The following is a 16,245-nucleotide window of genomic DNA, read 5'->3' as shown; positions in this document are numbered from 1 at the left end:
ATAAGACCCACCACTGTAGTGTCGTCCGCAAACTTCACAATGATGTTGGAGCTGTTAGTGGCTGTGCAGTCGTAGGTGTAGAGTGAGTACAGGAGAGGGCTCTGTACACACCCCTGTGGAGCACCAGTGTTCAGTGTGACGGGGGATGAGGTGATGCTGCCCAGTCTGACCACCTGGCGTCTGTCAGACAGGAAGCTAAGGATCCAGCTGCAGAGGGAGCTGCTCAGTCCTAGATCCTGCAGTTTCCTGTCCAGCTTCGAGGGAACGATGGTATTGAATGCTGAGCTGTAATCTACAAACAGCATCCTCACATACGTGTCTCTCTTCTCCAGGTGTGACAGGGCAGTGTGTAGTGTCAGGGCTATGGCATCATCAGTGGACCTGTTGTGGCGGTATGCAAACTGTAGAGGGTCCAGTGAGTCGGGTAGTGCAGAGCAGATGAAGTCCCTGACCAGCTTCTCGAAGCATTTGCTTACGATGGGGGTCAGGGCTACAGGTCGCCAGTCGTTCAATGAGGAGATGGTGGAGGATTTGGGTACAGGGACGACGGTGGCCATTTTGAAGCAGGCTGGGACTACAGACAGAGAGAGGGAAAGGTTGAAGATGTGCGTGAACACTCCAGCCAGCTGAGCCGCGCATGACTTGAGGACGCGGCCGGGAATCCCGTCCGGACCAGTAGCTTTGCGTGCGTTCACCTTCCTGAAGCACCTCCGCACATCCTCCTCAGACACAGTGTGCGCACTGACGTCATCCGCGGTGCGCACACTGTCGGGTCTCATGGTGTTCGCTGTGTCGAATCTAGCGTAGAATACGTTTAGATCCTCACACAGAGGCGCCGTGGTCTGCGGTGTGCTGGTTTTCCCTCTAAAGTCTGTGATCGTGTTTAGTCCCTGCCACATACTCCGAGGGTTGTCAAACTGTTGCTCCACCCTGTCCCTGTACTCACGTTTGGCTGCTTTGATCGTCTTCCGGAGTTGGTAATGTGCGTGTTTGTAGTCCGATGTGTTCGCGGAGGCAAAGGCGGTGCTCCGTGCCGCCAGTGCCGCGCGAACATCTCCGTTAAGTGAACCCCATGATGATCCTGCTAGCGTACTCTGTACCGTACTCCAGCGTGGATGTCACTTTAAATCCACCTGCAGCATTCCCGGCCTTGCTTCCCTTCCTCCTGGTGCCCCAGTGGAATCACTGGCTTTGCCCTTCTGTCAGGTTTTTGCCAAGTAGTTGATCAGGTCACAGAAAGAGTAAATAACCCCCCCAAACGTGCACATCCGAGACTGTTGAAAGGTTTGCTTCTGCTCTTTGACTCACATGTTCTCCAACTTTGTGTGTTTAGTTTGCTCTTAGGCTGCTGGCGTTCCGTCAGATTCATAAAGTTTTGGGAATGGACCCTCTACCGCAGATGAACCCTCGCTTCAGCATCCGCAACAGCCGGAAGCGTCGCCGTGACAACAGCGATGGCACAGACAGCTTCGAGGGCGAAGGCAAAAAAGACAAGAAAGATTACGACAGTTTCTAAGCTTGCGTTATGAATTGAATCTACATACCAGCTGTACTAAAATGTCGTATGCTCGTCTCCTGTGTACTGGCTTCTTTGTTTTTAAGCTCCAGGTGTACCAGCCTAACTACAGCCTGACTTTGTATGACACACACGTGTATTGTTATTAGTTGTAGATTTCTTACCGTGAGGGCTGAGGACTCTGTGCTAGATGGACGTTTTTACCTGACGTGCTTCTTACAAGAATGAATACAGCAGAGCTTGTGTCACTGCTCCCCACCTGTGTGTTTAAAGTGGAGCCGGACTGAACTGTAATGTGGGTCAGAAGGAAGCGTGAGGAGAAATATCAATGCCTTCATTCATCTGCACAGTTGCATTCAGAGCTGGTCTGTGTTTTTGTTGTTATTGTGAACCTTTTATTTGGCCAACAGATATGTCAAAGTTCCTGTATCCCTGTGCTTAATGCAAGTGCTGTTTGATGCTGTGGTCTTGTTACGTTTCAATGCTAATCTACACTTCAGATGAAGACCTATGGGATGCAGCAGACTATGAAGAATATTTCAGTGTTGAGATACCTTTGTTAGTAGTGACATTGTAAGCCCAGGTATGTAGTTTTGTCTATTCATTTGCATATATAATAAGTATTTGTGTAATCTATAGATGTAAAAAGACAAGTTTTGATTTGTGGAAAAAGTGGCTACGTTGACACTGCCGACTGTTCTGGCTTTTAAATTAGTTTTCTTGTGTAATGGGGATTGTATTGGCTTGCTTGCCTCATACCTTGGTTAGGTGCTAAATCAGTTCTGTCCTGAGGAAAAGGAATAAAGATTATTACTGACTGAGAGATGTCTGTCCTGCCCTGAATGCTCTCTGTGCTCTGCTCGCACGTCCAGCACAGTAAATGCATTTCCACCTGTTTCTCCGGAGCACATTTTTCCTCATGATGGCAAGTAAGTACCCTGCTGTCCCTACATTTACTCACTGACTGACCCGTTCAGCTGCTTGGTAAGGAAAGTATGTGGGCCAAGAGGAAGAACATTATATATATATATATATATACATACATATAGTATATACACTGGGTGAATGTGCAGTAGTAGCAGCAAGCAGGTGAATTCTGTACATTAATATGAATAGACATCTGACTATTTTACAGGATAGACAATATAAACATTTAAAATTAAAGGAATTGAAATGTACATTGTGCCTTGGTTTAGAGTGTCTGGAAGAGTCCTTGTCACAAATGTGCTTGATAACGAGGGTGGGAAGCTGCAGCGATGCCCTCCAGAAGCCTGGAACCAGAATATGAGAGAGCTCCTTGCCTCGTGGTAAATGGACTGGTTCTTATATCGCACTTTTCTACTTTATTTGAGCACTCAAAGTACTTTACACCACAGGGCTGAAGGTGATTATAGGAAAGGTGCTGGATCAGCCCAAAACCACATGGGAGGAACTTGTTAAAGATCTGTATGCAGCTGGGACCACAGTCACCAAAAACACCATCAATAACACACTACACTCGAGTGGATAGAAATCTGGCAGGGCCCACAAGGTCCCCCTGCTCAAGAAGACACATTAGCAATACTGCTGAGGGAGTTTCTATCAAAGGAAAGTTTGAAGCCTAATCTTAAAAGTAGAGATAGTGTCTGTCTCCTGAATCAAAACTGGAAGCTGGTTCCATAGAAGAGGGGCCTGAAAACTGAAGGCTCTGCCTCCCATTCTACTTTTAAATACTCTAGGAACAACAAGTAGGCCTGCAGAGCGAGAGCGAAGTGCTCTAATAGGGTGATATGGTACTACAAGGTCATTAAGATAAGATGGGGCCTGATTATTTAAGACCTTGTATGAGAGGAGCAGGATTTTGAATTCTGGATTTAACAGGAAGCCAAAACAGGAGAAATCTGCTCTCTCTTTCTAGTCCCTGTCAGGACTCTTGCTGCAGCATTTTGGATTAGCTGAAGGCTTTTCAGGGAGTTTTTAGGACTTCCTGATAATAATGAATTACAGTCGTCCAGCCTGGAAGTAATAAATGCATGAACTAGTTTTTCAGCGTCACTCTGAGACAGGATATTTCTAACTTTAGAGATGTTTTCTTTTAGAGCTGATATTTTATTGTCTCACGTCGAATAGAATAAAGATTGGGGCACTTTGGTCACTTAGATTTTAAACTTAGAAATCTTGATAAATATTGTATTGAATCAGTAAAAGACTACCGGTTCTTTTATTTCGACAATCTCGGACCGGAAATGTGTTGTTATTTATCTTCCGTTTTGGATCGTGGAAGTCGGCAATGAAAACGAGTCTTTTGCTGAGTTTTCACAGAATTACTTTAATTTTAATCGTGTGTTTTATATTTTATGTCTTGTGGAATTTAAAGGGTAAAACAGGTAATGTCGAGCTTTGCAGCTACGCTCACTTGCTTTAGCGAGCTGCACTTTACTGTGACAGAGAGGAGCTAATGGCTGCGACCCTCGTGTTCTGTTCGCAGGTGGGATGCGTGACCAAACGCTGGACTATTTCTTCAGTCGGAGTTTTATAACGAGGATGGACGCTGCCGAGGTTAGCTGGTCGCATGCAGCGAACAGCAGGAGCAGGCTGGCGGAGGCGCTCACAGGTGAGTCCGTGACGTGGCTGTCAGTCCCGCTGACGTCAACATGGAAATTCAAACACCTGACATTTTATTGTTGTTTATGTTAAAGGTCATTTTGTCTAAATCAGCCCTTGTTTAGTCCTGAAGGTTGAAACTATTTTGCGTGATCGTGTTAAGTAGTGATGGCCCGCTTGAAGCTGACGCTCCGGAGCGTGTGTCGAAAAAAACAACACACTGGTTCAGAAGCACTGTGTCGAGGCTTGCTTCGTTTGGCAAAAGTCACGTGACCAGTGACGTCCGAAGCTTCATTACGCACGTAACTGCTTCGGTACCTGATTCAAACAGATATAAGGAAGTGAATCATCCACGGGATTCGTGGAGTGTGTTGATGGTGACAGATAGCGACGAGGTGATCATTCCACTGACAGATATGGAGCCAGCGAGGAAGAGAGGACGTTCTGGCGTGTGGGAATATTTTGAGTTGATTTTGCTCAATTCATTTTATCTGCCGAAGTGAAAAACTTGAAATGTCCAAAATCATGTTTTCATAATGTAAATATCATTACAGCATATGACTTTAGGAACACTTCCATGTGAATTAAAGCTAATGAAGACTACAAAAATGTATTTGACACTATACGTACATTACATTGCTACAGTTTAGAAAATCATTTTGTTTATTGTTTTTAGGTGATAGTCTGCAGGACCCAGGAATACCTGCATATCTACCAACTTGCAGTGTAGTTCCTGCACTCCACAGCCTCTTCTGTTCCATGCAAGTGGATTTTCTCCAGGGCAGGAGAAACTATTTCTAAGAAAAGAAACAGACTCAGCCAGCGCACAGTAACACTAATCCTCTTTTTAAATGTAAATAACAAAAGGGCTACCTGACATAGAGCATGTTTTTACTTTGCAAGTTCTTGATTAGGGATGGGTTTTGATTATCGCTTTTCTGATTACAATCCATGCTAAATTGAATAAAGTGATATTGATTCATTAAAATCCCGTGTCGATTTGTAAATTAACGTTATTATGCCTGAAACGCCAGCATCTCAGGTTAAACCTCACAACATGTCGTCAAACACCATGCAGCTAAAACAGTAACTGGGAGCAGGTTTACGGATTCTGCATACAAACGTGAACACAGAGCGCGGACCCGACGCGTCAGAGTCAGATTTTGGTGCGTCGTCGGGTCCGCGCTGTGTTTGCCTCTTTTTTTCCCCGCTGGCTTCTGCAGCTGCAGGTTTCATAACTCTCTGTTTACATCTCTAATTAAGTCTCACATGTGTCAGCTTTCTTTTAATAGATACGAAATTATGGATATATACTGTTAAATGATCAGACTTGTAATATTTCTGACTGAGGCAAAACTTTCCAGATTCCAATCAAATTGAATCGGATCCTGTATCGAATCAAAATGATTCTACAAATCAGTGACGATGCAGCCGTACTCAGCTCCCTAAGCATTTTACCTTTCCAGTTCACAATCAATCCCACCCCTAGGTCAAAAATATGTATAGGACAATTGGCCTAATCTAATATTTTGTATGAACCTGTCAAGCTGTCCAGTGATTAAACGACAAGTAGATGGAGGCAGGACTCCACAGCAGGGGCATACTCCATAATGTGCTGTGCATTATCATATGTATATTATATATATTGCTCACTTATTGTATTTACCAACATCAAGGAGTTATGAGCAAAGAAAGGCCACCATAGTGCATGTTTAAATAGGGAAAGTTTATTGATCAAAATGTATTACGCAAATACGCATTACATTTTTTTCAGCCCCCCAATCGAGAAAACAAAACCAATTACATGTTCAAAGCAACGGAACGGTGGCCCAATATCAGAGAGAACTCCACTCTTGAGTGAGCAGTGATAATTGAGCAGTCCGTTTTATTTTGCAGATTCAAGCTGCTCTTCAAAATTTTCACCACCAGATGTCACCGGAGAGGACTGTGTTGAAAAGCTTCGAGTAATGAACCGTTTTTCAATACAAGCTTCAGTGCTTCGGAAAGCTTCATTTGGCCATCACTAGTGTTAAGTTTCTGCTTCCTTCACATTAGCAACCGCATTAACGTAACCATGGCAGCGTCACTCTGCTAAAGGCTGAAATCATAGTTTCTCCCCGCTGACTCATGTTAATTGTTGGATTGTGTGTCCACAGGTGTTTGTACTTTGCATCATAATAAAATGACGGTAAAAGGCTCCGCCCACTTCCTATCCATGTCTTACCATGCAACGACTCTGTGAATGGACTGGAGAAGTGTAGTGGTAGAGTCCTCCGTCAGGAATGAGATATGTGTGTCGACTTTTTATTCTCCCTTAAAATTATTATGCCATAACGCTGCACAGAGCAGCTCTGCTAACAGGTTATGGGCCCAGAGCAGCAGTAAAGAGATCCTGTAACTGCCAAAGGAAGGGCAGCGTTTCCTGAAACCGCAAGTTACCGGCAGGTGTTAAAAGTTTGGCACGATTGAGTGAGTAAGCGTTTTTGTGCATCATGAGCAGACGCACGGCAGAGTCGGGCAGTCGATATTCCCGTTTGCAGTTTGATGGAGATGAAAGGAAATATGAGATATGGGAAACGAAGTTCCTTGGTCATCTCAGACTACAAGGTTTGAAAGATGTCATCTTAAAGGCTGAGGGTGATGAAGAAGCCGATGGTGAAGATGATGACAAAAATGCAGAAGCATATGCAGAGTTGATACAATTTCTGGATGACAAAAGTTTATCGTTAGTTATGAGAGATGCAGTTGATGACGGACGGAAAGCCCTAAAAATTTTGAGAGGTCATTATGCAGGAGTGGGCAAGCCAAGGATCATAAGTCTGTACACCGAACTTACTTCTCTCACAAATGAAAAGAATGAAAGTGTGACGGACTATATTATCCGAGCAGAAGCAATTATCACAGCGTTAAAAAATGCGGGTGAGTCATTAACTGATGGACTTCTGATCGCAATGATAATGAAAGGTCTACCAGAGACGTTTAAACCCCTGATTGTGCACGTTACACAGAGCGAAGCAAAAATCACATTTTCAGAGTTTAAAGTAAAACTCAGAAGTTATGAAGAAACCGAGAGAATGCGTGCGGCTGTAACTGATGACAACGTAATGAGGACAAAAGTGCAATTAGACCAGGATTCTACTTCATGGCGAGCAGATGACCGAAGATCAAAGAATAATGAGATTGTGTGTTTTAAATGTGGACTAAAGGGACACACTGCAAGAACGTGCCGATCCAGAGTATGGTGCAGTTTTTGCCGGAGTAGTACACACAAAGATGCGACCTGTAGAAGGAAGCTAAGACGGGATGAAGCGAGAGGGGTTGTGGAGAAGGACTACGCGTTCAAGACGGGCTCCGAACCCCAGAGGGTCCCGGACGGCGGCCAAGAGATGCTGAATAACCAGCTACTGGTGGATACGGGAGCGACGTCACATATCTTTACGAAGATCGAGAGTTTTAAGACTTTTGATGACACATTTCGACCCGAGGCTCATTGTGTAGAGTTGGCTGACGGAAGGCGGAGCAGAGGAGCTGCAAAGCGGCGAGGAGATGCTGAGATAAGTATGATTGACAGTAGGGCTGGGCCATATTATACCGTTCACGGTAATACCGGTATAATGTTAGGCAACGATAGGAAAATGAAATATCGCGATAGAATATGAGTAAAACGCGCATGCGCAGTGCCTTTGTTTTCATACGCACATGGCCGATTGTTGAGTGAAACAGATGAACCAGAATTGGTTTGTAAAAATGGTGCAACTTCAGTGATGTGGAACTGGTTTGGTGTTTGTCCGTCAGATACACGACAAAGCACATTTTTTTGCAGAACATGCAAGCGGCCGTCGTTATTGTCGTATTTGTCGGACTAAGATGCTCTTAAATCTGGGAGTAATCTGGGTCCTAAACTCCGTATGCTTCAGGTCAAACGAACACTGCAGCATCACTAAGAGTTAAAAACTGTCTAAATTCTTTCATCTTTAATAAAACGATCAGCATTGCTGCTTTACCAGGTGTAACTATGAAGTTTAACTTCCAGGCATCCATGAAAACAAAATGTATTACATTTAACGGAGTTAGAAGCTAGCAGGAAGCTAGCAGAAGTTAGCTCGCTAGTTTCGCTAGTTACCTAAACATGATATAGCATGTTCTGACTGAGAGATTTCTGAAAAAAATCAAACGTACAGCTCTGCTATCACTTCCAACATAAATGAAGACAGGAAACTAAACAGCAGTGACGTTTGTAGGGTTACTGAAGTTGGGCTAGCTGGTATATAATTATGTGCTACGTGATCGCTAGCAACACAGCTATGTTAGCATAACATAAACAGTGAAGCTGGAGGACAAACACTAACACTTTTCCACTTATAAAAGTTAACGTTAAGGTTCCTCATGGTTAGAGACAAATGCAATCGCATGGCAGGATGCTGTAAAAGGACCAAACTTCAGTCAGGAGAACAACTGAGATAATCCATCCACAATACGAGGTTAGTCATTAATATACTGCAACAACATGGGAATAGAGCAGCTGCCAGAGAATTCAACATTAATGAATTAATGGTACAGAAGTGGAGGAAGCAAGAAGAATGAGTTTAATAAAGTTTGATTTATCTGACTGCTTTGTTTCGCTTAATGTGCCTTATAATCCCGTGCACCTTATGGTCCGAAAAATACGTACTGCACACTGCAGTTTAATGTTGCAAAGCACCTCTTTTTAACTTCAGTGGATATTATACATGGTTATGCTCAGGATATGTCAGCCCATTTCTACTGGAAATGCCTTTTGGTTAAACTTTCAGCAAGGAATTTGCATTTGCACTGTTACATTTTTATAAAGCTTTAATGTACATAAAAACCAGCTTCTTGTTTAATTTTTAAGTGAAAATAAATGATAGGTTGTCTTTTTGCGCTAGTAATGTTGTGGAGTTGTATTTTGTCTCGCATCAATTATATCGTCAGTTATATCGTTATCGCAAATTTTCAAATATATATCATGATAAATATTTTTGGCCATATCGCCCTGCTCTAATTGACAGTAAAGGACGCAGTCACAAGGTAACATTGAAACAAGCACTCTACATTCCATCGTTTCCACAGGACATTTTGTCAGTAAAAGCAGCTACTAGTAACGGAGCCACTGTGGTTTTCAAACACGGGGACAGTTTTCTTAAACATGTTGATGGAACAAAATTCCCTATATATGAACACGTGAGACTGTTCTTTATAAACACTGTGCAAGAGTTTGAAGAGAAATGTAATGGATGTTTTGATATGCAAACGTGGCATGAAATTCTAGGACACTGTAATTATGAGGATGTTCAAAATCTGCAAAATGTCGTTGATGGAATGGAAATTAAGGGTAAAATCAACAAAAATATGCAATGTGAAGCCTGTATACAAGGGAAGTTTACTCAAACTAGGAACCGAGAACCAGATGAAAAGGCCAGGGCAGCATTAGAGTTGGTACATACGGATTTAGCTGGTCCGATTACGCCAAACTCTAAAGAAGGGTTTAAGTATGTTTTGTCGTTTGTTGATGATTATTCAGGTGCAAAATTTGTATATAATCTGAAACACAAAAGTGATACAACTCAAGCAACTGAAAGATTTATTGCAGAGGTGGCGTCATATGGGAAAATCAAGTGCTTTCATTCTGATAATGGAACTGAATTTACAAGCAGACAGTTCAGAGATTTATTAAGTAGACACGGCATTAGGCAGGAAACTTCGGCGCCATATTCGCCTCATCAAAACGGAACAGCAGAGAGGAACTGGCGTACACTTTTTGACATGGCGAGATGCATGTTAGTTGAGAGCGAATTGCCAAAGTCTTTATGGCCATATGCAGTACAAACCGCGGGAGTGATTCGGAACCGATGTTTTAACAAACGCACAGGTCAGACAGCGTATAAGATGTTAACTGGAAAAAGACCTGATCTTTCTAGAATGAAAAAATTCGGATCATTGTGCTATGCTTATAAACAAAATAGGGGAAAGCTGGATCCAAGATGCGACAAAGGTGTTTTCTTGGGATATGACAAAAATAGTCCAGCATATTTGATCTATTTCCCAAAAACCGGGAAAGTTGAAAAGCACAGATTGATAAAAATACTAAATCCCGCGACAATGGATCAACAAACACAGAGTGATCAGATGTATGAAGATGAGGTTTATGAATCCAGAAAAGATGGTGAACCCAAACAGACGAAGGATGAGGATATTCCAGATGGTAGTGAAAGCAGTCAAACTGAGTCCGAGGTTAAAACTGATGATAAAGTAGATGCTGGAGCTACACGTTATCCATCCAGAATCAGAAAGAGACCTGATTATTTGAGTGATTATATCACGGATGTGAAAGAGTGTGAAAATGAACAGATGCAAACCAGTGTTGATTATTGCTACAGATTGTTGTGTGAAATACCCACATCATTTAGCGAAGCTATTGTGTCAAGTGAGTCAAGGAGACTTTTTCACCGACTGCTAACTTATCGAGTGTGAGAGTTTTGATGCAGAAAGTGGTTCAGGATGATATGTTGGTTCACCAGATGGATGTAAAAACCGCCTATCTACACGCATCAATAAATGAAGAAATATATATACAACAACCAGAAGGTTTTGAGACAGAATCAAGTGAGACTAATAAACTGGTGTACAGATTAAAGAAATCACTTTATGGGCTGAAGCAATCGGGTCGTAACTGGAACCAAACCTTACATGACTATTTAAGCAGTTGTGGATTTAGACAAAATACTGCTGATCATTGTGTGTATTCAAAAGAAACTGAAAGTGAAAAAGTAATCATCATAGTGTGGGTGGATGATTTACTCATTGCAGCTAACAATGAAAATGTGCTTTCAGGCGTGAAAGAAATGCTCTCTTCTAAATTCCAAATGAAAGATCTGGGGAAACTTAACCATTTTCTAGGAATAGATTTTCTTCAAGAAAAAGAATGTGTCAGAATGTCACAGAAAATATATATTGAGAACATTTTAAAGAGATTTAACATGCAAAACTGTAAGCCAAGGTTAACACCCTGTGAACAGAAATGGACTCATTCTGATAAATTCGAGACATTACCAGATGTGAGGAGATATCGTGAAGCGGTAGGATGTCTTATTTATCTGAGCTATTGTACGCGACCTGATTTAAGCTATGTTGTCAGCAAACTGTCACAACATTTCAATGCGCCAACTGTTGATGATTGGACAGCAGTGAAACATGTTCTGAGGTATCTAAAAGGTAGTCGAGGAAAAGAACTGTGTTTTAGGAAACGTTCAAGTGGAAAACTAGGTCTACAAGCATACAGTGATGCAGATTGGGCATCCGATGTTTCTGATAGACGCAGTATGACAGGTTATTGTGTAAGCCTAAATGAAAATGGTCCTTTGATATCATGGAAAACCAAAAAGCAGACAACTACAGCACTATCAACTTGTGAAGCCGAATACATGGCATTAGCAGCAACAATTCAGGAATGTATGTATTTGACTTATTTGATTCAAGATCTTGATGAGTTTGAGTATCAAATACCTATGATATTGGAGGACAATCAGGGAACAATCGCTTTGTCAAAAAATCCAGTGAACAGACAAAGATGTAAACACATTGATGTGAAATATCATTTTATAAGGTCAGCTGTACATGAAAGGAAAGTGCTCATTGATTACTGTCCAACTGAGTCAATGGTAGCAGATATGATGACGAAACCAGTTTCAAAGTCTAAGTTAGAAAAATTCTCTGTATTTGTGTTTGGAATGTAAGATGTTTTTTCGGAGGATTGTTTTTCCCCAACCTGTGTACAAGTGGGGGTGTTGGATTGTGTGTCCACAGGTGTTTGTACTTTGCGTCGTAATAAAATGACGGTAAAAGGCTCCGCCCACTTCCTATCCATGTTTTACCATGCAACGACTCTGTGAATGGACTGGAGAAGTGTAGTGGTAGAGTCCTCCGTCAGGAATGAGATATGTGTGTCGACTTTTTATTCTCCCTTAAAATTATTATGCCATAACGCTGCACAGAGCAGCTCTGCTAACATTAATTATCATACTTTTCAACAGAAACACTAATTTTAGAGTAAAAATATTAGAATGCATTATAATCTCTGTCTGTTCTACAGAAATATGGGAACACATTGCTTCCTCAAACGGCGGCTCTGAGCTGCTGGGAGCTTCCCATGATGCACTCAGTGTTTTTACTCACCACTTGTGGATACATTTAATCAGTAGTTATTATTAATCTCTGGCTCTCTTCCACAGCGTGTCCTTATTGTATTTTGTGTTGAATAAATAAAATGTCATTTTATTGTGAAGGAAGGAGGCTTCATGATATGTAACATGGATTAGAGGGCTGGTGTGTGAGCTGTGATTCATCTCAGGTCTGCCTAATAATCTGGACACTGTAATGTAATGCATTCTTTTTTTATAAAGCACTTTTCTAGTCTTACTGACTAACCAAAGAACTTTAGATTGCAAGTCACATTTTAACTACATTGTGTGCACTTTGAGGACTTTATCCGTCTCACATCCGTAGCCAGATTTTCCAGTTAACCTAGCATTTAATCCACGTTTGGACTGTGGGAAGAGGCCAGAGTCCCTGGAGAAACCCACACAGGCACAGGGAGAGCATACAAACTCCCCGCAGAGGCCACAGCTGGAGATAAAATCAGGACCCTTTGTGGCCGTGCTGCACACAGAGCGACTGTGTGCTCGTCATACTGCGCTAACCTCCTCTGGGCTGAAAATAAAAAGATATATTCAGTGATGTTTGTCGTTGGGATGATACTTAAGAAAGATACGAGTCGGTTTCTAATGGGCAACAACTGTTTTTCAGGTCCTTCTCTTATGATTGAAGCTGACATTGTCCTGAGAGGTCGTGATCCCAAAGAGCCAATCATGGCACATCCCCCTGATACAGACAGTGACATCACCCTGAGGGAATGGCTGGAGGGAGTGAAAGAGTACGGCAAGGGGATAAAGCTGGACTTTAAGAGGTGAGAAGCAGGTTCTGTTCCACCAATGCTGTGTGGGTCTGTGTGACGCTAACGCTGAGCTATACTCTCCACATAGCATGGAGGCTGTGTCAACATCTTTAGTCCTGCTGCAGGAAGTGCTGACTGAGCCATACCGTCCTGTGTGGATCAACGCAGACATCTTCTCGGGTCCTGGGGGGCAGATCGGACCTCTGGAGCATCACACCTTCCTCTCTGTTGTGACTCATCTTCCCTCACACACTGTGCTGTCTCTGGGCTGGACTACAGGATGGACTGCTGGGACAGATAATCCAGGTAAACATACCTCATCACCATTGCCTTTTTGTACTCTGAGAACTAAATTTTCTTGATAATACAAGAATAATATCATGTAAACAAATGTATTCAGATTATGGCTGGGTATCGTCACTGATTTCTGGAATCAATTCAATTCGATTAGATTTGAATCGGGGAAATTTTGCCTCAGACAGTCAGAAATATTATAATTCTGATTACTTATCAGTACATATCTATATTTTTATATCTATAAAAACAACGCTGACACGTTTGAGACTTGATCAGAGGTGTGAGCATCACAGCAGACGCCTTTGTGTCAAAGTAGCTGAGGATGAAACAGAAAAACAAAGTTACAGAGGTTTGATTACAGACACAGCTAAGAGTTTTGCAATTTGTGATCATTTTAAAAAGTTTACATTTCTTCAGTATTGAACAGCAGAAATGTGGCTTTCTTGTCAGAAGTCATCTAAGTAAAAAGAAAAACCACAGCGCTGTAAACAACGGTAGACTGGTAATGAGCAAGCATATGGGAAACTGTTCTTCAAGTACACAGAGAAAGAGAGCTGTGCAGGAAGTGTGATTTTATCGTGGTGGAAGCAAAGCAGCAAAAGTCAGACTGAAGTCATGACGATGTTTATCTGTAGTTTGGATCTTCTTTTGCTGCTGGTTCAGTCAATGTTGTTTGGAGAGCAATAAAACCTGCAGCTCCAGAATCTAGCACGTGAACACAAAGCTCGACCCGCCGAAACATCAGAATCAGTGAGCTGATTCAGCCCTGACCGTGTCTGTGCCGTCGGGTGAGAAAGTCGACATCTCACTGATCCTGATCCGTCGGCGCTTTATGTTTACGTCTTTGTGCAGAATCCGTGTTCCTGCTCTCGTTTACTGTTTTAGCTGTTTGGTGGTTGTTGGAAATTTGAGAGGTTTAACCTGAGATTCTGGTGTCTCAGGTAAAATACGTTTATATGTAAAAATCGATTCAGGATTTAATGAATCGATATTGCGTTATTCAAACTGGAATCGATTGTAATCAGAAAATCGATAATCAGAACCCACCCCTAATTCAGATTAGTGGGAGGTGATGCCACCAGCACATTTAGGACCTTTTAGTATTGTCACCCATATTTGAGGGTTTTAGGATGATGTCACTAAAAAGCCTAACTGCTGTTCAATAGTGAAGAAATGTAAATGTTGGGTCTGGGCTTGCAGGCCCCGCTGGTTCAGAGAGTTATCACCTGTGAAGAAAGCAAGACATCAGCTTAAACAGTATTTAACTTAAAAGGGAAGCCTGGTCGGATCTCAGAGCTGCAACTCTGCACTTGACTCAGACGACTCCGCCCCCAGCCTTTGCTTGCCACCTTTTAATTAGATGCATACCGTTTACACAAGCACCACCCATTGTAAAACCCCTGTGGTGTGTCAGGCACTGTGTGTGTGTGCATGTGCAAGCACGTGTGTGTGTTTGTGTGACTTCCTGCTGATGGAGGAACAGAAAAATATCTCAACATGCAGTTTACGAATTTAAGTACAACAATGACAGCTATTATCAAAATCACCCTAACAGTCCTGTTTGTCCTTTTTGTCCTTTAAATTATTCAACCATACATCATTTACACAAATCCTCTGTCCTATCATTCACCTCATATTACTGTAAAAGCAAACAGTTGATAAATGTGTTAGCAGTTATCCTATTTCTCATTGATCTCACACATGGTAAACTGCATCCTACAAGTAAGAAAATGAAAGTTAACAGTCCAAAAAGAGGAATTAACACTTCCAAAATCATTCCAGCCTTGTGGTGCATTTCCTGCCGGTGTAGATTCCTCTGCAGAGTCATTGAGTTCTGCAGCGCTTTCTCCATTCGTATCATTGTCCATACGGCCAGAGTCCAAGTGTATGTACACATGGGCATGCAAACACAGCAGTTGGTGTTGTTGTCTATTCAGGTGGCTTTCTGAGCTATCTTCAAAGCTGTAGGCCTGGTCAGCAGCCCCCTCACTGTGGGTTGGACCAGCACTTCCTTTTTATGGCCTCTATCAACCCCCATCTCCTGACTTCAGGCGTTCTTCCTGTGGGGTGATACAGTCATCAAAATTTCAGCCAGCTTTGTAGAAGTGCTCATGATGCAAATGACAACAACAATGACACACAGGAAACCTCTTCAGAGTGTCAAAGTCTGCATGGCACAGTGAAACAGCATTAGGTGATCCTCCTGGGGAAATTGCTGTCAGTCATTTCCCGTCACAGTCACAGCTTCTGGTGTCTGTGCTGTTTACAGAGTCATAATTTCATCGCTGATCTCCTTCTGCGCTGTCGCTTGGCACGCTCCCTTCATCCCTCGGTTTCTTGCTCTACCCTGAAGGTTTAGGGTAGAGCAAATCTTACACTCTAGTTGTCTTGGTTTAGGTCTTATCTTTGTGACAGAACTTTTAGTGTTAACTTTTTAGGGTATGAGTCTTCCTCTGCCACTTTTCAGTCTGGGGTCCCGCAGGGCTCAATTTTAGGGCCTCTTCTTTTTTCATTATATTTACAGCCCCTGGGAACCATCCTCAGAAGGCATGGAATATCCTTCCACTGCTATGCTGACGACTGTCAGATCTATCTGCCTCTGAAGCAGAAAGAGGCCTTCTCTATTAAGCCACTTTTAGCATGTCTAGAAGACATTAAATCTTGGATGTCCCTAAACTTTCTAAGATGCAATTCCAGCAAAACTGAGGTCATTCTGTTTGGTCCTAGTGGACCTTGTGAACCCTCCGCTATTGATTTGGGACCCCTGGCAGAGTATTTTAAATCTGTTGCTACAAACCTGGGTTTTAAGATGGACAGTGATTTTAAATTAGACAGTCAAATTAGGGGTTGTGTCAAGTCCAGTTTTTATCATCTAAGG

General features: G+C 42.4%; 2 protein-coding genes across 2 annotated transcripts in view; both read left to right on the top strand.

Annotated features, from left to right (window-relative positions):
• The window catches only part of zfr (zinc finger RNA binding protein), a 40,082-nt gene extending 37,743 nt beyond the window's left edge, over positions 1–2,339 (top strand). The window contains exon 20 of the mRNA XM_086313115.1: positions 1,334–2,339. Coding sequence (XP_086169241.1) covers positions 1,334–1,516 — 183 coding nt within the window. The 3' untranslated portion in view covers positions 1,517–2,339. The remainder of the gene's footprint in view (positions 1–1,333) is intronic.
• Positions 2,340–3,715: 1,376 nt separating this feature from the next.
• fam151b (family with sequence similarity 151 member B) overlaps positions 3,716–16,245 on the top strand; it is a 33,177-nt gene continuing 20,647 nt past the window's right edge. The window contains exons 1-4 of the mRNA XM_086313116.1: positions 3,716–3,882; positions 3,984–4,109; positions 12,923–13,082; positions 13,159–13,376. Coding sequence (XP_086169242.1) covers positions 3,786–3,882; positions 3,984–4,109; positions 12,923–13,082; positions 13,159–13,376 — 601 coding nt within the window. The 5' untranslated portion in view covers positions 3,716–3,785. The remainder of the gene's footprint in view (positions 3,883–3,983; positions 4,110–12,922; positions 13,083–13,158; positions 13,377–16,245) is intronic.

The sequence above is a fragment of the Aulonocara sp. 'chitande type north' Nkhata Bay genome, linkage group LG12 (assembly GCF_057382095.1).
Source record: "Aulonocara sp. 'chitande type north' Nkhata Bay isolate Kocher_YH1m ecotype deep benthic linkage group LG12, A_spYH_male_GT1.1, whole genome shotgun sequence".
Lineage (NCBI taxonomy): Eukaryota > Metazoa > Chordata > Actinopteri > Cichliformes > Cichlidae > Aulonocara > Aulonocara sp. 'chitande type north' Nkhata Bay.
The sequence above is the reverse complement of the archived record's forward strand: the minus strand, read 5'-3'. Positions and strand labels throughout refer to the sequence as shown.